The sequence below is a fragment of the Notamacropus eugenii genome, chromosome 3 (assembly GCF_028372415.1).
Source record: "Notamacropus eugenii isolate mMacEug1 chromosome 3, mMacEug1.pri_v2, whole genome shotgun sequence".
Lineage (NCBI taxonomy): Eukaryota > Metazoa > Chordata > Mammalia > Diprotodontia > Macropodidae > Notamacropus > Notamacropus eugenii.
Genome location: NC_092874.1, coordinates 114,830,115 through 114,852,443, shown reverse-complemented (window position 1 = coordinate 114,852,443; position 22,329 = coordinate 114,830,115). Strand labels below are relative to the sequence as shown.

At 36.7% G+C, this 22,329-nt stretch overlaps 1 protein-coding gene across 25 annotated transcripts in view; it reads left to right on the top strand.

Moving 5' to 3' along the window:
• The window catches only part of AGBL3 (AGBL carboxypeptidase 3), a 136,256-nt gene that overhangs the window by 9,781 nt on the left and 104,146 nt on the right, over nucleotides 1–22,329 (top strand). For 19 of the 25 annotated variants that reach the window (XR_011976838.1, XR_011976839.1, XR_011976840.1 and 16 more), the window contains exons 5-6: nucleotides 16,317–16,499; nucleotides 22,215–22,322. Coding sequence is in view for 18 of the 25 variants with exons in the window: in XM_072652651.1 (XP_072508752.1) it covers nucleotides 16,317–16,499; nucleotides 22,215–22,322 (291 nt within the window). In the remaining 7 variants the exon portion in view is untranslated. Of the gene's footprint in view, nucleotides 1–16,316; nucleotides 16,500–22,214; nucleotides 22,327–22,329 lie in introns of those variants that run through there. The other 6 variants (XR_011976843.1, XM_072652670.1, XR_011976844.1 and 3 more) reach the window with 5 other exon arrangements.

Genomic DNA, 22,329 nt, shown 5'->3' with positions numbered 1-22,329 from the left:
TTTAAGTGTCAGCAGATTTTTTTTTTCAAAATAGATTAGGGAACTTCTATGGCTGCTATGTAATCTTAATCTTTTTAATTTAGTGTTGATTTGACCTTTGTTCTAATCAATGATATCATTACACACATAATTCTGAAGTGACTCTCACCCATATTAATAACAGATCTTTTAAGATGTCCTTGCCACATTCAATGCCTTTCATTTATCTTCTTTGAGAAAATATTTTCAGGTATGAGGCTTCTAAATAATTTATAAGCTTTTGGCCTTTTTCATTTAATAATCTCAAATGATATTTTGCAACATATTTTTTTCCACCATCTTCCCCTGTCCTCACCTTTACTTTGAAGTCATTCAGTATTAAGGTATCTGTTGACTTGATTTGGAAAACTTTATCAAATTCTTTGTCAGTGTCTAAACCAAATGTTGGTGTATAAGATGTAGTTATCTTCCTGGTGGTCTGTTTGCCATCCTTTATGAGCACTCAAGATGAAAGGAGCAAGTGTTGTGAAAAATGTTCATGACATCATAGATCTGTAACTAGAAGGTACCTCAGACTATTCTGAGGTTCTGGACCATCTAGTCTAACTCCTTCATTTTACAGTTAAGGAAAGTGAGGCCCAGGGGGATTAAGTGACTTTCCAGGGTCACTTGGGTAGGAAATATGAGACATAGAATTTGAACCCTGGTCCTCTGAGTAAATAATCAGTGATCTTTTACACAGTTGTTTCTCCTTGTCTTTGAGAGTTTTTTTAAACCAACACTGCCAAGATATGAGAATCTGTGACACATACTTCCACTTAACTGAAACTTCTTTTTGTCTTCTGGTTTTGTTTTTGAACAGGTCATTAGGGCATATTTCAGTTTCCCCAGTAGTGTATCAACTTAGTCACTGGCCAAAGATCTCATAGTAAGAGTACAACAGTTAAATTAATGTCCCTAAATTTTCTGAAATTTCTAATTCACTCTGCAATCATCTCTCTTATCTGGATCATCATGATTAGAGACTCTATCACCTGATAGTCAACCTATTCATGATTATCCCCTCTGTACTTACCTGAGCTGGTCCTTAGATTGCACATGCAGTCTTTAATTGGGGACCACAATTAAAGTCTTTCCATCTTGATAAAACCTACCAGACCCTGCACTCTGTTGGCAACACCATAGAAAAGTTTTGGTCACCTCCATACCACAATTAAGACTTTTGTGGAGAGGAAAAATGAAACTGCAGAAAGATTGGCCCAAAAGTCAACTAAGTCAAATAATCCTATGAATATTTATGTTATGTGAAATGGAACAGTTACTAACATTTTCATAGTGATCTATTTTAATCACCATTGAAAGTGGAGTCATCACATTTAAACTACAATCTTAGCATAAGCAATGTGAAGTGTGTGAAACAGAAATACTTTGAGAATAGTTGGATAACTAATGTGAAAGTGTGTTCAATAAGAATGTATGTGTAGAACCCATATAAGATTTCATGCTATCTTAGGGAGGGAGGGGGCAGAGAGAGGGAGAAAACCTAAGACTTATGGAAGTGGTTGTAGAAAACTGAAAACAAATACATTAATAATAATAATGATAAAAGAAAATTAAGTTGGGAAGAGCTGTTGGATACATCCAAATACATTGAAATGTGCATTGGAGATGACAAAATTTAAAGGTACATAGGGGTCAAATGTCAAAGTATCTCAGAGAAGGGAAGATTGAGTTATTATAATGGAATAGGCAAGAGGCAGTGAGCTCCAATACCAGAGTAGTGACTGTGTGAGTGGAGAAGAGTAATGCAAGAGATGTTGCAGAGGTAGAAACAACAAAACTTGGGAGCTGATTAGATATGAGGAGTGAAAGAGGGGATGAATCCAGGATGACTCCAGGGTTACATATTTAGATGACCTCAGCAGAAATGAGGACTTCTAGAAGGGGCAGAGCCAAGATGGTGGAGCAACAGTACTCACTTTCTAGAGCACTGCCCCTAAACCCAGCCAAATACCTGTAAAAATGGCTCTAAACAAATTCTGGAGCTGTAGAACCCACAGAATGACAGAGTGAAGCAAATCTCCAGACCAAGACAGCCTGGAAGTGTCTGTCATGCCACACAGGGGGCAAGGGGCAGGGTGCAGTCCAGTGTGGGCCATGCTGGCACAGACAGGACGTGAGCAAGCCTTGGGAAGACTGAATCTTTCATACTTGTGGCAGTTTCCAGACTTCATGACCCCAAAATGCTGAGGACAAATTGAAAAGTCAGTGGAAAAAGATTGTGGGACCACTGTGGGAGAGTGGAGTGGTCTGGCCCCAGCCCCAGGGTGGCAGAAGGGGAAGGGGGCAAAGGAACCCCCAGCAGCCACAACAGCAGCAGGGGCAGAAACAGCAACTGTTTCTGGAGCTCTAGGCCCATAGGGGAAATGAGCAAAAACCAAAAAAGAGAATCAGTCTATAGAATCTTACTTTGGTGACAAGGAAGACAAAAACATGCAAACAGAAGACAACAAAGTCAAAGCTCCTCCATCCAAAGACTCCAAAAAAAATATGAATTGGCCTCAGACCATGGAAGAGCTCAAAAAGGATTTGGAAAATCAAGTAAGAGAAATAGAGCAAAAATTGGAAAGAGAAATGAGAATGAGGCAAGAAAATCATGAAAAACAAGACAACTGCTTGCTAAAGGAGAATCCAAAAAATACTGAAGAAAATAACACTGTAAAAAATAGACTAACCCAAATGGCAAAAGAGATCCAAAAAACCAATGAAGAGAAGAATGTCCTAAAAAGCAGAATTGGCCAGATGGAAAAGGAGATCCAAGAGCTCACTGAAGAAAATAATTTCTTAAAGATTAGAATAGAGCATATGGCAGCTAATGACTTTATGAAAAATCAAGAAATTATAAGACAAAACCAAAGTAATTAAAAAAGCAGACAGTGTGAAATATCTCATTGGAAAAACCAGTGGCCTGGAAAATAGATCCAGGAGAGACAATTTAAAAATTATGGGACTACCTAAAAGCCATGATCAAAAATAGAGCCTAGACATCATCTTTCAAGAAATTATCAAGGAAAACTGCCCTGATATTCTAGAACCAGAGGGTAAAATAAATATTGAAAGAATTCACCAATCACCTCCTGAAAGAGATCCCAAAAGGCAAACTCCCAGGAATATTGTAGCCAAATTCCAGAGTTCCCAGGTCAAGGAGAAACTATTGCATCCATAAAGAAACAGTTCAAGTATTGTGAAAATACCATCAGGATAACACAAGATCTAGCAGCTTCTACATTAAGGGATTGCAGGGCTTGGAATATGATAGTCCAGAAGTCAAAAGAATGAGGATTACAACCAAGAATCACCTACCCAGCAAAACTGAGTATAATATTTCAGGGGGAAAAATGGTCATTCAATGAAACAGAAGGCTTTCAAGCATTCTTGATGAAAAGATCAGAGCTGAACAGAAAATTTGACTTTCAAACACAATCAAGAGAAGCATGAAAAGGAAAGACAAATCATAAGGAACTTGGTAAAGTTCAACTGTTTACATTATTATGTGGAAAGATAATATTTATAACTCTTTACTTTTCTCAGTATTAGGGTAGTTAGAGGGATTATATACATATAGACAGAGAGCACAGGGTGAGTTGAATAGGAAGGGATGATATCAAAAAATAAATTAAGGGGTGAGAGAAGAATATATTGAAAAGAGAAAGGGAAAAATAGAATGGGGCAAATTATCTCTCACATAAAAGAGGTAAGAAATGTCTTTCAATGGAAGGGAAGAAAGGGGAGTTGAGAGGGAAAAAGTGAAGCTTACTGTCATCACATTTGGCTCAAGGAGGGAAGAACATGCATACTCAATTTGCTATAAAACTCTATCTTACACTACAGGAAAGTAGGGGAAAAGGGGATAAGAGGGGATGGGGAGATGATCGAACAGAGGGCAAATAGGAAGAGGGCATAATTAGAAGTAAATACTTTTGAGGAGGGATAGGGTCCAAACAGAGAATAGAATAAATGGGGGGCAGGATAGGATGGAGGGAAATATAGTTAGCCTTCCACAACATGACTTTTATGGAAGACTTTTGCATAACTACACATGTATAACCTATATTCAATTGCTTGCCTTCTCAGTGGGGCTGGGTGGGGAGAGAGGGAGGGAGGGAGAGAAGTTGGAACTCAAAGTTTTAAAAACAGATGTTAAAATTTGTTTTTACATGCAACTGGGAAATAAGATATACAGGCAATGGGATATAGAAATCTATATTGTCCTTCAAGAAAATAGAGGGGATGGGGATAAGAGAAGGGAGGGGTGTGATAGAAGGGAGGGCAGATTGGGAGAAGGATAATCAGAATGCACTGTCTTGGGGTGAGCGAAGGGGAGTGATGGGGAGAAAATTTGGAACTCAAAATCTTGTGGAAATGAGTGTTGAAAACTAAAAATAAATAAATTAGAATTAAAAAAAAAGAAATGGGGACCTATAGAACATGTATATAGGTATTAGTTACGTTTTAGACATTCTAGGACAGATGTTCAGGTGGGAATATCCAAGAAATAATTGGAGGTATCTGGAGTTGAGAAGAAGATCAGGGCTGTATATCAAGATTTAGGAGTCATCTGTGTAAAGTTAATTAAATCTATGGGAACCGATGAGTTCACAGTTACCCGTAGATCCTGACAGTAATTATTTGTAGCTCACTTATGGAAACTACCTGCCATTCCACCATCTGCCAGTGTGTGAGTGTAGGTTGAGGTGATCAAGCCAAGCAAGAAATAGAAAAGAGAAGGGAAATGTCTGGTTCATATTATAAATCTCCCTATGCATCTCTGAATTCTTTGTGTTCATCATTTCTTAATAATGTAGTAATATCCATATTAAATTAATGTACCATAATTTATTCAGCCATTCCATAGACAGTGGGCACCTACATTCCAGTTCTCTGCCATCATATAAAGTGTTACCATATTTTTGTATATATAGAACCTTTTTGCCTTTGATCTCCTTGGTATATATGACTATCAGCGGACTTTGAATCAAAGGGCTTAAACACACTTTAGCATAATTCCAAGTTGCTTTCTAGAATTGTTAGACTGGTTTGCACCTCCACCAATTGAGCATCTTTCTGGGGCTGCTAGATGGATAATAGAGTGCTGGGCCTGGTGTCCGGAAGGTTCATCTTCCTGAATCCAAATCTGGCCTCAGATATTTACTAGCTATGTGACCTTGGACAAGTCACTTAACTCTATTTGCCTCAGTTTCCTCATCAGTAAAATGAGCAGGAGAAAGAAATGGCAAACCATTCCAATGTCTTTGACAAGAAAACCGCAAATGAGGTCACAGAGTTGGATGTGACTGAAATGACTGAACAGAACAAGAACAACTTTGTATGGACTAGAGCGTTTGTTTAAAGACAGGATATCAATGCCTTTGCAAAGACAGATTGGAAGGAAGTACTGGATTGGCAGAATATGATGAATTTTATGGAAGTCGAGAGTTAATCTTAGCAAGGGATTCTTTGTTTATGTTACGTTATGTTTGTTTGGTATGACCAGGAAGAGGAATGGTAGAATCAGAGTAGAGAAAGACATATTTAGGGATCAAGAAATGCCTAGTAGCCTTGATGTCAAGTAAGGTTTGAAGCAAAAGGTGTAAATAATATCAGGAACTTGAGGATAACAGAAGAGACCTGGAACAACTATTATAGGAATGTGCTAAAGATGAAAAGAATGACCAAATAGCAGCAAAATTAAATAGTATAAATTTAAATTAGATAATGTTAATGTGTAGTGTGGTAACCTGGAGGCAATATGGCATAGTGGAAATACCCTTGGATTTGGAGTCAAAGGACCTGAGTTCCAATCTCATTTCTTACCTATGTGACCTTAGTCAAACCATTTAACTTCTCTGGTTCTGTTTCTTCATATTTGTAAAATTCATATGTAAAATTGAAGGGTTGGACTAGATGACCATCCCTTCCAATAAATCAACACAGTTATGTGATTATGTGAGCAACACTCAGACATCCTCTTCCAGAATGGAGAAAGTAGTCCATGGGAGTGGTTCCAGGTTGAGGATTAGTTTAACTGAAAGTTAAAGGGTTGAGATAACCTAAAGCTTCTTTGAGGAGGCTGACCCTGCAGTAAGGAGAGTCAAGTTAATAAATGGAGTTAATGAATAGAGAGGAGTTAGGAGATTGGAGAGCTAGGATGGAAAACTAGAGGAGGGAGGTAAAGAAGTAGAAGGCAAAATGAAAGTATCTGAAATAGATAACACAAAGTAGTAGTTTGTGGTTGATGCAGAGAAGGCTGTGAATGGACTTCAATGAGGCATTGATTAGGTTGCATCAGCACCTTAACTGCACTGAGGTTTTGAGCAACATTTCCCCTTTGAAGGTGCCCAGTCTCCAGCCAGAAATACAACTTTTTAGTTGTTTGCATTTTAAGTTTTCCATTAACTAGATGGGGAGCCACAGTTGTACAAAATACCTGCAGTTTGCTTTATCTTTTCTTAAAATAAAAGACAAAATTTATGTAGCACTTTAAGGTTTACAAAATGCTTCACATATTATCATTAGCATATTTTTGAGGCAGTTATACAAGGCTTTATGGAACTTTGTTGGGTCAAAAATATATTAAAAGACTGAAACAAATTGGGGAAAAGAAAAGATAAGAACTTTTCCCCTGGTGTTAGAGATGTGCTTGACGCACAAAAAGGGATCAAAGAAAATTTATTAGAGTTCAGAGGAATTGAACAATTTGATCAAAGCTGACTCCATCCCTCTTTACGAGGAGGGAGTGCCTTCTTTGTTCATTATGAGTGGGTAGCTTCCAAGTAAAGGTACAGGAAGACTACACCTTGTTCAGATTAATGGAAGTTTCTTGCACTGTTCCTAATTTTAGACTCCGCACCCCACCATCCCCTGACCATGTGACTTCATGTTCTCCTCTCTAATAAACTTTCCCTCAAACAGCTTGTCAAGCCTGCACACAAGTTGCTAACCTCTACTTGATGGTGCTAGGTCACAACTCTGATCACCCAAAACTGTGGAAACAAAACTTCTTCCTTGTTTACCACAAACTTCCCCCTTTTTCTTTTTATTAAAATTTCTGTTTCCACACCTAAATCTAATCAATACCTCCTTACTTTCTTTCCCCTATGAATTCTTCCCTTCATCTATTTCTCCTTTATATGAATATGGGAAAGGAGCAAAGTTGACTGACATATTGACAAATTACAGTCCCCTTTCGTAAGTACAGATACAAAGACCTAGAAGAAGAAGGCAAATCAATGAATTGTCCTTTAAGAAGTTCCATCTCATACAACAGCCTGGGGAGGAACATCATCTGATGCAATTTTCTTGTCTGGATGCTCATTGAAGTCGTCTTCAGCATAGTATCTCAGCATCTTCTTCCCTTTATCTTCTTGTAGAAATCCAAATGTCCACTCTCCTCCAAAACTGACCTTAATGCAATTTTAGATTACCATTCCTAAGCTTTATATTCTTATCACTCTTACAAAATCAAAATTGGAACTTTGGCCAATTGTCATGTTTAAGAAATTCACATTAGAATCCAGCTTTTACAATTCACATTAATTAACTATTTATTTCCCCCATCAGGAGGATGAAATTTCACTAAGAAATTAATGACAAGTTCCAGTACATACATAAATACAATAAATAAAATTCTTTTACATAGTACATATCACCTCATACAACAATTCCAATTTCTAGTCATATGATGCTTCATTTAAAGCATTTACAAGATAGACCACAAACCATTTTTCTTTTAACATTACTCAGCTGAGACAAGAATAATATTAACTATGTATGCTAACTTCACAAGCCCTTGACCTGATTGTCTTCATTAAGAATTAAAGGACCCTAACTTACTATTGTTGATCTAAAATCCTAAGCCTAATAGCTTAATTTTTGGACTTAACCTTAGATGTTCCCCTAACAACAGTCTATTGTTTATAATATATCTGGTGTTATGCTTACAAAATTTTTGATTATAGGAATTTGCCATTAAGAGAAGGGACATAGCAGGGAAACATCTTCCTAACTTCATGTCACTTCCAGGCAGTAATAGATTGTCAACTGGCATTTAACTAGGCTTAAAATCTGCCAGGTGTCAGTGGGGAAATTGAATCAGGCGAATCCTACCTAGCTCATGAAGAACAATCTTTCTCCCAACCTTCCCATGAGATCACTTTTTTGCAGTTCATACCAGCATCTCACAGGTTCACTGGCATCATTGATCAGTGACTCAGACAGCCTTTCTTTCTATCCACACCTGGAGTTAGACTCCAAAGAAGAGTCAGTTAATAATCCCATAAAATCTTAAAATAGCAAACTCCAATAATCAGTTTCAGATATGAGTATAATTTCCCATTGGCTGAGGAACATCTTCTGTAGCAAGTCTTAAGTAGCTTGCATGCCTTTCTATGCTTGTTCTAGTTCCTGATTAAATAAAAATCATAAAAGTCAAATTTAACATTAAGATCATAAGTTATTGCTTTAATAGATTAATATCTGCTTCCCAAGTTTCTCTATCTCTTTCTAACCATGCTCAGTCTAAAAGAATGAGTTGTACATATAAACTGGAACACTAACTTCAACTTAGGTTCATGAAATGAATTTAAATCAAAACAGAAACATTTAATTTTTCCATCAATGCCAAATATTACCAGAAGTTACCTCTAAGAAACTACACTGAAATTCTTTTCCCCAAAGTGATGATGTCTCTGATTTAGTCTCAGTAATTAATTCAATCAATTGTATTAATAACCCAACTTCTCTTACATCACTTTGTAACATGCAAGGACCTGATTCCAAGTTGAGACCTTTGTCCCGTAGTCCAAAAGAGTTTTGATCTCATTTGTCTAAAAGGGTCCTGGGAAAACCTCACCTTGAAAGCTCCTTGGCTTTCCCCACTTGAACTGGCTCTTTTGAGGCCCATAAGCTTCTCCGTATCACTATGCCCTATCAATCCAATTCTCCAGACTGTTGGCTACTCCCACCAAGACCATCCCTGGAACCTCCAGCCCAACTGAGGTCAACTTTAGTAAGTCCCTTATGATTTCTCTTTCCTGTTTACCTTTTCATGCTTCTTTTGATTCTTGTGTTTGAAAGTCAGATTTTCTATTCAGCTCTGGTCTTTTCATCAAGAATGCTTGAAAGTCCTCTACTTCATTGAATGATCATTTTTTCCCCTGAAGTATTATGCTCAGTTTTGCTGGGTAGGTGATTCTAAGTTTTAATCCTAGCTCCTTTGACTTCTGGACTATCATATTCCAAGCCCTGCAATCCCTTAATGTAGAAGCTGCTAGATCTTGTGTTATCCTGATGGTATTTTCACAATACTTGAACTGTTTCTTTATGGATGCAATAGTTTCTCCTTGACCTGGGAACTCTGGAATTTGGCTACAATATTCCTGGGAGTTTGCCTTTTGGGATCTCTTTCAGGAGGTGATTGGTGAATTCTTTCAATATTTATTTTACCCTCTGGTTCTAGAATATCAGGGCAGTTTTCCTTGATAATTTCTTGAAAGATGATGTCTAGGCTCTATTTTTGATCATGGCTTTTAGGTAGTCCCATAATTTTTAAATTGTCTCTCCTGGATCTATTTTCCAGGCCACTGGTTTTTCCAATGAGATATTTCACATTGTCTGCTTTTTTAATTACTTTGGTTTTGTCTTATAATTTCTTGATTTTTCATAAAGTCATTAGCTGTCATATGCTCCATTTTAATCTTTAAGGAATTATTTTCTTCAGTGAGCTCTTGGATCTCCTTTTCCATCTGGCCAATTCTGCTTTTTAGGGCATTCTTCTCTTCATTGGCTTTTTGGATCTCTTTTGCCATTTGGATTAGTCTGTTTTTTGCAGTGTTATTTTCTTCAGCATTTTTGGGTTCTCCTTTAGCAAGCAGTTGTCTTATTTTTCATGGTTTTCTTGCTTCACTCTCATTTCTCTTTCCAATTTTTGCTCTACTTCTCTTACTTGATTTTCCAAATCCTTTTTGAGCTCTTCCATGGTCTGAGACCAATTCATATTTTTCCTGGAGTCTTTGGATGGAGGAACTTTGACTTTGTTGTCTTCTGTTTGCATATTTTTGTCTTCCTTGTCACTAAAGTGATTCTTTTTTCAGTTTTTGTTCATTTCCCCAGCCATTTACTTGACTTTTGAGTTCTTTGTCAAGGTAGATCTCTGCTTCCAGTGTGGGTGGGGGATGTGGCAACTCGATTCTCCCACAATTTATGGGCCTAGAGCTCCAGAAACAGTCACTGTCTCTTCCCCTGCTGCTACTTGGCTGCTGTGGGTCCCTCTGCCCCCTTCCCCCTCTGTAGCCCTGGGACTGGGGCCAGACCACTCCACTCTCCCACAGTGGTCCCACAGGCTTTTTCCACTGACTTTCCAATTTGTCCCCAGCATTTTGAGGTCATGAAGTCTGCAAACCACCACTGGTCTGATGGATGTAATCTCTCCAAGGCCTGTTCAGGCCCCCTCTGTGCACTCGCAGGCCACACTGGATTACACTCTGCTCCCAGCGTGGTGCAATAGACACTTCCTGGCAACCTTCCAGGCTGTTTTAGTCTGGATATTTGCTTCTCTCCATCATTCTGTGAGTTCTGCAGCTCTGTAATTTGTTTAGAGCTATTTTTTACAGGTATTTGACTGGGCTTGGCAGGAGCGCTCTAGAAAGTGCATGCTATTACTCCACCATCTTGGCTCCCAACACAGAAACTCTTACACAGAATTCATAACAGCTTCTTAACCAATTCCTCATTAATTTAACAATGCAATTCCTAATATAACAACATTTAGATAAATTGATTTTTCAACAATATCCATCTTATATTTAAAACTTGAAGCAACCCATTATTCATTCAGGTGAATGAATTTCCACATCACCTTGCATAGAAATTCATCTTCTTACTGCCACATGGGCACATACTGTCAGATGATAATCATTTAATATAACTTTTTGATTATAGAAATTTGCTATGAAAGAAAAGGAGGGACAGTGCCATGTATCTTAACAGAAGGAAAGAACTTCCTTAACTCTACTTGATTCCAGGAATGAGTCAATATCTAACAGCCAATCGTGTGGTCACTAGGTACTAAAAGCAGGGCTTAAGAGTAATCAGGTAGGGGAATTTTCCTTTTTCAGAAGGGACATAGTGAAATTCTTGGGAAATAGAGATAGGAAGATCCTACCTCAAGGTCTTCAAAACTCTCCCCAAATATCCACCTTTGACAGTTCTCAGCCTGCAGTTCATGTCAATATAGATAACTTAGACAACTTATTCCTGTAATCACAGCTTAAAACAGTAGTGAAATGTAGTCCCATAAAGTCTTGAGTAGCAAATAAATATTAGCTTGATATCTTTTCAGATAGAATCATCTCAAAAGTATTGCTTTTCATTAACATCCTTGTTTCTACTATTAGGTAGCAAACATCAGCATTATCACTGCTTATTTATAACCAAATATGTTTCAAATTATCAAATTTCTATCACAGTATTTTCAAACCCCAATCTATATGTAATAAAATCCAAATTTAAAAATTGTGGCAATTACATTACATTAATGTTGCATCTAGCATATACCCATCCTTGTGTCAAGCACTTTACAATCACAAATACCAAATAAAAATATATATCTTTTTTCTGCTTAATCCTGATAAGAAGAGCACTCTCAGATGCTGCTCTTTATTCCTTCAGGACCAATTTTGACTTGAATCATATCCAATCTGGATTTATAATCACTAATGATAAACATTTTAACCCTTTTATTCTTAAGTCAAATACTCTTGCTACTTAAAACTTTATTCATAACTTCACATAAGTCCTTGAAGAAACATGTGTCAGTAGTTCTCAGCTCTGAACAGCTTTTTCCCTTTTTACTCTATTTCCTTAAAGAGCTGAAACCACATCTCCTGCCTCCCCTCTGAGGTTCAGCAGACAAGGAGCTCTCCCAATCCCATTCCAATTTCCCCTTTTATTCTTTTGTGAATTTCAGGCTATATACTAGGAAAAGCATAGAGAGTTCTGCAAAGAGTTTGAAATCACACCTGTTCTCAGGTTAGCTTAAAATATGCCAACACTCCAAGACCAGGCCCCTGATCCAGTCAGAGATCCAAGGATGTTGACAGGGCATTGCTAGTCTCCCCAAGCAGAAGCCTCCACAGTCCCAAAGACCAAATAATCAACTGCACAAGAACTTACCCTCCTCACCTTCATCCTCCAGAATCTGGAGAGAAATGCCCACCACATTCAAGGCTATAATGCATAAGCCCTGGGTACAGTGTCTCAAAAGACAGAAAAACCCCTACTAATTTTTTTTTTGCAATTTTAATTTCCATCACAGAAAAGCCTGTCCTCCTGGAAGAGGCAGGAAAGGGCCTGCCCCTCCCCCATTCAAGGGAAAAAGACCTTCCCAGTTCCCACAATAAAATTTCGAATCATATTGGGGGGTAGGAGGGAGCAACTTCCCCATGTACAAGACCTGAGCACATGGACACTCTGTTGTTCCACCCATATCCCCTCTCTTCCATTTCAAATAAACCAAATATTCACCAATCTCTTCCAGCCTTCTTGTTCCTTCAAAAAAAAAAAAAGAAAACTTAAAAGTTAAGAGCCTAACAATTCACATATCAAGAAAGTCACTTTTTTTTTAAGTTGAGTACCCTGCAAAGAGCAATCTGAGGGAAAAAGATTTTTCCTTTCTTTATCTTTCTTTTTACATTCAAAGGTTTGGCCAGAGTTTAGAATGCAGAAAGAAAGATTTTTTTAAAGGTTTTCAACTCTATTAACACCATTCCTGAAACCAGACCAAGACAAACAGCAATCTCTTTCTCTCTTTCTCTCTCTCCCTCCCTCCTTCTCTCTCTCTCTCTGTCTCTCTGTCTCTGTCTCTCCCTCTGTCTCTCTCTCTGTCTCTCTGTATCTGTTTCTGTCTCTCTCTCTCTCCTGCCTCAATCACTCCCCTGAAACTGCTCCAGAGCGGGGGGTGGGAGAAGGGGAAATAAAAAGAAGGCATTGCTGGCTGGCTGGCTACATTTAGAATTTTAGGAAACATTCACAAACACACACAGATAAGACATTTAACAAAGCATTGTAGAGTGCACATCACTTTTGAATTGGAATTCAGACTGGTCAAAAACTTGTGGTTTCTAGCCAATTTTAAGGATTACATTCCTCTGTACTCCCCAGGGGCTCTCCTCCCCACCATTGCTCAAATTCCCTAGACTCTGTCCAAGTTCACTTGTTAGCTTAGGACCAACCAAGACACTCCTGGACAGAGATATGGCTAACATGGAGATTGCTGTGCTGAACTTCACTCAGTCAGTAAAAGACTGACCCAGAGTGCGAGTTGCCAGGCTGGCCTCATCTTTGCCCAATATACTGACTTACCTGATCAGCTGGCAAGTTTCCTACCCCAATTCCTCTGGACTCCCTGCCCATGGTCCAATGTTGAGAGTTCAGGTGGGGTAGCTTCAGCCTACAGGGGCCATTAAACTCAATGAGTGCACGCACTTCCCATGGTATCTTACCTAACCCCATCTGAGGTCTATGAATCAGGCCCCATGTTGGGTGCCAACATTGGGTGTTAGAGACATGCTTGACAAACAAAAAGATACCAAGGAATATTTATTAGAGTTCAAGGTATTGAGCAATTTGGTCCAAGCTGACTCCACCCCTCTTCATGAGGAGGGAGTGCCTTCTATGTTCATTATGGAAGGGAAACTTCCAGGTAAAGCTACAGGAAGACTACAACTTGTTCTGACCAATGGAAGTTTCTTATACTGTTCCTAATTTTGGACTCTACACCCCACCATCCCCTGGCCATGTGACTTCATGTTCTCCTCTCTGATAGGCTTTCCCTCAAACAGCTTGTCAGATGTGCACACAAGTTTCTGACCTCTTTCTTACTGTGCTAGGTCACAATTCTGATCACCTCAAACTGTGGAAACAGAAGTTCTTCCTTGTTTCCAACACCAGGCTTGGTTTTTGTGCTTGTTCAGATTTATCTGCATGGGGATATAAAGCATTTTGGGAACTTTGATAAGACTGCAAGTGGGTCAGACTTCCACAAATCTGTAGGGTTCCTTTAACAGAGTCGTCCTAAATTTAGATGGGGGCACATGATTCCTATGAGGAAATAATGCAACGTCACATGAATTTTCTGATCCCAAGTCAGAGTGAATCATTGAAAGAGTTGTTGCCTTTGGTGACCAGGAAATACAGGTTTAAAGAAATAGATTGAAACTTGAGGGTACTAGTTAGATATATGTTACAAATAGCTTGGTGCCTATGGTGAAGAATTGTCTGATAAAGAGGAAACACTCATTCTAGTCCACCATGGCTCTGAGTTACAGGCAAGACCTACTGTAAGAGAAAAGCTGGTAAGGGGTTTTCCTTAGTCCAAATAATAGTGTGTCTGGACCTTGTTTTTCTAAAAGAGATATAGTAAAGGGCCCCTGTAATTTCAGTAAAAAAAGCAATGGCAGAGTTCATTCTTCTTATAATAAGCAAGTAGCACCTCTAATGAAGACCACACCTGAAGCCAGAAGCTGGCAACAGAAAGAAGCTCTACAAAGAAGTGCCCAAAGGAGCCACACCTGCCAGTGTCCAACACGGTGATATTATTACTGGATACTATACATCCAGCAGACAATCAACATGAATTTCTTAAGTACCAACCACAGTCTAGGCATTGGGTATGCAAAGAGCAAAATGAAATGATCCCTGCCCTCAAGAGTTCATTGTTAAGGGGAACAACATATACACATATAAACATATGGAAAATATAGACAAAGAAAAAGCAAGGTGATTTGCGGGAAAGGGGAGCCATGTCACACAAGATGAGCAAGGAATATGCATGGCATGAAAAGTGCCATCACTTCACTTGAAGATATATTCCTAAAATGTTGTATGTAGATAGAATTTTAGAATTAAAATTATATTTAAAATGAAATGAGTTATTTGCTATATACATAGGGATTCCATGTTAAATGTTTTTTTAATTTTAAAAAAATCCCCTCACTTATCTTTTTTAAGGATCTGAATTTTTAATCTAGAAATCTAATTTCATTATGGTATTACAAAGAACAATTCTAGTTAACAACTATGTCCATTTGTTAATAGAGAGGTTCATCAACAGAAGGGCAGCCACTAAGTGAGGAATATTTTTTAGCTGTAGCAACTCATCAAGCAGTTTGCTAAGTTGTGGAGGGGTTTTGATCTGCGTTAGTAAAAGGAGTACTCATACTGGTGAAATGACAGACCTTTTAAAGCAATATATGGTGTATAGGAATAATGCTTTATTGATCACTTAAATTCTTCCTTTGCAAGTAATAAAACCCATTCAGGTAGGTTTCTGTTCATATGATAAATGTAATAAAATAACTTGTTTTATTGTGTGCTGTTTGTAATATGAGAAAAAAGGAAAAACAATATATAATTAAGTTTCTTACACTTCTGTTCCACTATCAAATGGTGTTTACATCCTTCTCATTTTTCCTTGATTCCAATATCCTAATTTTCTAACAAAACCAATTCAAATTTTGAAGCTACAACAAGAACAAAAAAACACACAAAAAAGATCTAGGGGGTTGTGAGGAAGAAAAAAGAAGAGTTATGTACCTGATTTCTTTCTACTTGAGAATTCACAATGAAAAACAGGTTATCAGTTAATTTTCATTTTTGTAGTAATAATAATTCATATTCATATAAGCATTAAAATTTGCAAAGCACTTTATGTACAATATCTCCTCAGTCTTAAAATAAACCTGCAAGAAAAATGCAAACCTTTCCCCCTGCCTGCCCCTTCCCTGGCCCCCATTTTACAAATGAAGAAGCAGGCTAATAGAGGTTACATGACTTGCCCAGGGTCTCCTAGCCAATAAGGGTATGTATAAGGTGTTCTTAAATCAAGATCTTCTTGACTCTGAATCCAGCAGTCTATCCCTAACACTTTCCTGGATCTTTTGGAACATCCAGACTAAGAATGGAATTTCTAACAATATATTTTACCATAATTCCATTACATAATCCCATAACTGGAATGCCTCATAGAATTGGTAATAATTTTTTATGTATTAAGTTTGCTTAAAATTAGGTACATATGTTTACCCAAAAAAAGCAATACTTAGCAAATAAAAGGTGTTATGCAGATACCAAATAATTGTTAATAATTTTGGTAGAGGAAAAAATTTGTTTAATGAATTCAAAGATGTTGAAGAAACAAAGGAAACTTAAATCATGAACACTTTTTGATTTTGTGGGTTTTGCCTCCAATCAGCCCTTTGCTTGCATTTGCCTTCCAACAGATGCTACTGGTGACCAATCTTTACCTCGGACTACACAGATTTTGTTGGAATATCAGCTAGGGAGATGGGTCCCACGTCTTCGTGAGCCCCGAGACCTATATGGTGTCTCTTCATCTGGTCCACTGAGTCAAACACGATGGCCATGCCACTGTGAAGTAGTTGAAGAGAAAATCCTGCACATTGGTATGTCCTTATCAGCTGCATTTAGGATATAAAGTATAGCAAACTTACTTTGCCAATCTATGGAGATTGATGACCAGAAAAGGGATTGGGACGCTTCATTCACTTCTGGATGTAGGACTTAAAATGTGCAAGAAATTTGGTGATCCTGCATATTTGCAACCATCAGTGCTGTGTTCTGTACCAGACCAATGCTCCTCTCCATAACCCCACAACCTCACTGGTGCATAGATAGAGACTCATCCATAGTATTTGGGCACTTCATAGTTTTGCTACAGTTCAGCCAACATGCAATAAATTGGTCTCTGAGACAGGTGCAGGGGTGTGATAAGAACTTTTAGAGCTTTAACTAACAATCTCAAGAATTTACTTAGCCTCTCTATTTAAGTCTTTCGCTTTTTACATTCTTTCCTCTCATTCTCTTTGTTATTCTCTTGACATTAATGTTTGTGTCCCAAGACAAATGCCTTTCTTGCCAGCCCAGTCAGTAATACTATAGAACTTTGGAAAGTGGTGATTCAATCAATCATAACTTTCCCTCTTCTTACTATATCTAAAGGCTAGTGCTAACACATAAAGGTTAGTGCTTTTCAAAGTATCACTGGGTATAGGGTCTTACACTTAAGAATGACAACTGATTTTGCTGGTGCTTTTAGTTCCCTAGCTAATGAAATAGATTTGTACCAAAATAAAAACATTTGAACTTAATACAGTAATTACTTTCATGAAACTGGATACTTCTAAAGGGCTTTCAGATATTTCTTGTTCTCTTGCTTCATGCACAACTGAATTTAACAAACTGTTTTTACATGATAATTTTGTTATATATTTGAAAGGAATAGCAAGTTGTGCGTAGTAGATTTGCAGTTTCATGTACAATCATCGTTTTTTGTTGTGCTATATTATGGAAATGCTTGTTTCAGTCCATAAATTAAAAATAAAACTAAAAAGAATTAATACATTTCATTTCCCCCAATTACATGTACGAACAATTTTTTTAGCATTTTTATAAAGTTTTGACTTCCAAATTCTATCCTTCCCTATTTTTAATCCCTTCTTGAGACAGTAAACAATCAGATACAGATTATACATATACAGTCATGTAAAACATTTCTATATTAGTTATTTTGTACTGGAAGACTCAAAAGAAAAAGAAGAAAGAAAATGAAAAATAGAGTGCTTCATTCTGTATTCAAACAATATCAGTTTTTTCTCTGGAGGTGGATAGTATGCTTCATCATTAGTCTTTGGGATTGTTTTAGATCATTGTATTGCTGAGAATAGCTAAGTCATTCACAGTTCTTCATCAAACAATATTGCCCTTACTGTGTTCTGTTCACTTTGTGTCAGTTCATGTAAGTCCAGGTTTTTCTGAAATCATCCTACTTATCATTTCTTATAGCACAATAATGACATATAGTAATGGCATATAATATAATAATAATGATAATGCCATCATAATCATATACCACAGGTTGTTTAGCCATTCCCCAGCTGATGGGTATCACTTCAGGTTCTGATTCTCAGACACCACAAAAAAACCTGCTATAAGTATTTTTGTACAAATAGGTCCTTTTCACTTTTTTTATGTCTTTGGGATATAGACCTAGAAGTGGTGTTGCTAGATCAAAAGGTATGGATCATTTTTATAGCCCTTTGGCATAGTTCCAAATTGCTCTGCAGAATGGTTGGATCAGTTCACAACTCCACCAATTGTGCATTAGTGTGCCAGTTTTCCCATATCTTCTTCAATATCCATCATTTTCCATTTTTGTGATATTAGCCAATTAGATAGGTGGGAGGTGGTACCTCAGAATTGTTTTATTTGCATTTCTCTAATCAGTAATGATTTAGAGCACTTTTTCATATGATTATTGTTTTGATTTCTTTGTCTGAAAACTGCCTGTTCCTATCCTTTGGCCATTTATCATTTGGAGAATGACTTGTACTTTTTATAAATTTGACTCATTGAAGACTTTATCAGAAATACTTATTAAAAAAAATTTTCCCCAGCTTTATGCTTTCCTTTTAATTTTGGTTACATTGGTTTTATTGGTGCAAAAACTTTTTAATTTTATATAATCAAAATTATCTATTTTATATTTTGTATTGCTCTCTCTCTATTTTTTTGGTCCTAAATTCTTCCTTCATCCATAGAGCTGACAAATAAACTATGCTGTTCTAATTTGCTTATGGTATCACCCTTTATGTGTAATTCATGTACCTATTTTGACCTTATCTTGGCATATGGTGTAAGATGTTGGTTTATACCTAGTTTCTGCCATACCTGGACGTAAAAGGTAGCCACTGGAATTTATTGAGTAAGGGGGTTTATATGATCAGACCTTCATTTTAGGAACATCATTTTAGTGGTTATAGACTTAATCATCACAAAAACAAATCTCTAAATGCACAAAGAAGAATAAAAAGTAAGATCATATAAGTAATCCTAAATGTCTTTAAAGTTTGTTATAAAAATAAGATATTAAGTTTAAATATAAATTAATAAAACTAAATGTTAAATTAATTTCAATATTAAATTTTAAAATATGTTTACAAAATTTTTTCTGTCCTTTACCATGTATCTTTTTATTTTTTTTAATTCAGTTTTTTTGGTCCAAACTTAAATTTTGTTCCAAATGTCAGGTAAAATGAATATTTCCATATTCAAATTAGAACATAAAGATTGTACATAAAACAGTAGATTTCTGTGACATGTAGTTTGCTTTTTCATTTTAAGTATAAAATAAATTCAAATGTCACTTTCAAACCTATTCTTGCTTATCTGTCTTTTTTCTAGACTTCAATCATTTCTTTTCTCTGCTTTTAAATATTTCAGTGACTATTTCCTTTTTATAATCTTATCAGTAGTCTGCCCTTCTTCCCCGAACTACCACCCTATAATTAAAGAAAAAAAGGAAAACAAAATACTTGTAATAAATATGGATAGTTAAGCAAAACAAATTCCCACATTAACTGTGTACAAATATGCATGCCTGATTTTGCATCTTGAGTCCACCACCTCTCTATCAGAAGGTAAATAGAATGTTTCATCACTGGTCATCTGGAATTGTGACTAGAATTTTATTGTTCAGAATTCTTAATTCTTTCAAAGTTTTTTTTTCCTTCATAAACATTGTGTAGATTGTTCTCCGAGTTCTGCTCACTTTAATATGCATCAGTTCATACAAATCTTCCCACATTTTCTGAAGCCAACCTTTTCATTGTTATAGTGCAATGATATTTTATTACATTCATGTACCATAATTTGTCATTCCTCAATTGATAGGCACCATTTTACTTTGTTTCTGGTTCTTTGCTAGAACTAAAAGAGCTACTGTAAATATCTTGTATGTATGGATCCTATTCCTCTTTCTTTGATCTTTTTGGTGTATTATTTTAGTAGTAGTATCAGTGGGTCAAAAAGGCATGTGCAATTTAGTGACTTTAGGAATGTCACTATACATTAGTTATCAGAATGATGAGATCAGTTAATAGCCATACCAACAATGCATTAGTATGCCTGTTTTCCCATGGCCCCTTTGTCATTTTCCTTTTTTTTCATCTTTGCCTATTTGATGGATAGGAGATAGCACCTCAAACTTTCTAAATGTTTATTTCTCTTATTAGTAATTTGGGGCATTTTTCATATGGCAGCTGCTAGCTTGGATTTATTCCTTTGAAGACTATGTGTTCATATCCTTTGACCATTTAGCTATTGGAGACTGTCTCTTGTTTTTATATACAAGATGTCCCAAAAGTCTTAGTACAGTTTTAAGCTACTGTGACTTAAAACTCAGTATTTGAATAAATTTCTTATGTATCTTATACACTGAACCTTTATCAGAGAAATTGCTGCAAAGGTTTTTTCCTAGATAACTCTTTCCCTTTTAATTTCAACTGCTTTGATTTTATTTGACAAAACCTTTTTAAAATTTATATACTCAACATTGTCCATTTTATCTTCTGTGATCTTCCCTTTCCCTTATTTGGTCATGAACTCTTCTTGGTCCATAGTTATGGAAGATATTTCTTTCCTTTCTCCTCTAACTTGTTTACAACGTAATTTTTTTTATATCTAAGTTGTATCTGCCAGACTTTGTGTTGCTATATAATATGAGGTGTTGGTCTACACTAGACTACTCTCCCAGTTTTTGCAGCAGTTTCTCATTGTCCCTTTCTTTCCCCCTTGCCCTCCCAAATATTGAGTTCTTAGCCTGTAGCTGGGATCTTTGGATTTATTGAGTATTGTGCTATGGCACTTGTTAACTTCTGTATTGTGTACCTAATCTATTCCATTAGTCGACTTTTCTGTTTTTAAATTATCAAATAGGTTTGATGGTTTCTGCTTTATAGTATAGTCTGATATTTAGCATCTGATGTCTAGCATCTGATATGCAGTGCTTAGCACAGTACCTGGCACATAGTACACATTTTATTGATAATTGATTTATTGAGGTTATTAAACCCCCTTCTTCGAAAGGGGAAAGACTATGTGCAAGAAGACCAATTAAGAGGCTGTAATAGTCCATTTGAAAAGTGAAGAGGTCCGAGTTAGGGAGATGGAAGTATGAATAGAGAGAAGATAGATGCAAGAAATATAAAATGACTTTGTATTTATTTTGTATAAATTTTGTTTGATATTTGTGTGGATACTGTTTTCCTCATTAGAATGCAAGTTCCATGAAAATTTTGTCCTTAAGATCCTTCCATTTCTCATGAGTGGATTCACAGCTATAAGATTCTGTTTATCCTATCTCTGACGTTTTTGAAGTCTAAAGTACACATTATGCTATGCAGTGTTCCCTTTCTTGTCTATCACTTCCTCTTAAAGGCAGCATGGTCACTGTCTTCCTCTGACTCACTGCTTCTCTTATCAGATAAGGCCTAAATAGCAGTACTTCTTAACATTTTTTTTTCTGCCTTCTGAAGTGTTTATGAAATTTCCAGCAAAATATTTCAAGAATTTATCAACTACTGTGCTTTTAGCAGAAAGAAATCTCCAATAGATACCAAAATAGTTGAAGTTCCCTATCATAGCTATGTCCTGTCTCTATGCTAGCTTTGTTATCTGAGCACTTTTAGTCAAATAGAAGAAGTCTAATTTGTCTGCCACATGAGGATATTTGAAGATATTTTTTTCTCCAAAATTATTCTTTTCTCCAAGTCAATTATGCCCAGTTCCTTCAATGCTTTCTCCTCTGACCCCTTTTCAGGTCTCCTCAGCATCCTGATTCCTTTCTCCTGGATTTGATTTAATTTGTCAGTGTATCTTCTAAAATGTGGCTCCCCAAACAGAATACATATTTCAGATTTAGTCTAATCAGAGCAGAATTTATCAGTGCTCTTACCTCCTTCACTCTGGCCTCTGTATTTGTATAAGACTAAGGTCATATCACCCCACCACAGCCTCCTCCCCTTACTAAGGCATAAAGGAGTTCTGATCAGGATTGGGTGAAGAAAACCCAAATGATGGAATCCTAGATCCTTTAAGTACTGAATTAAAGTTTGATAGGATACTTTGACTGACTCACATTGAGCTTGCAATCCAGTAGAAGTCATGGATTTTTTTTTCCCACATGAACTTTACTTTGATATCTTCCCCACATACACATACTATCTTTTAATTTTACAGTTTATTTTTAAACTCAATATCCAAACTTAAAAATATGTCTCCATTCATCTAGTTAAACTCTAGAAATATATCTTCTTTTGCAGATTGTGCTCCTCCCTACCCTGAGCCATTGTATGTCTCAACAGGTGATGAATTAGAACCCCATTATCCAGACTCTACTCAAGGCACTGTGGTTTATCTTGGTAATGATGGTAGGTA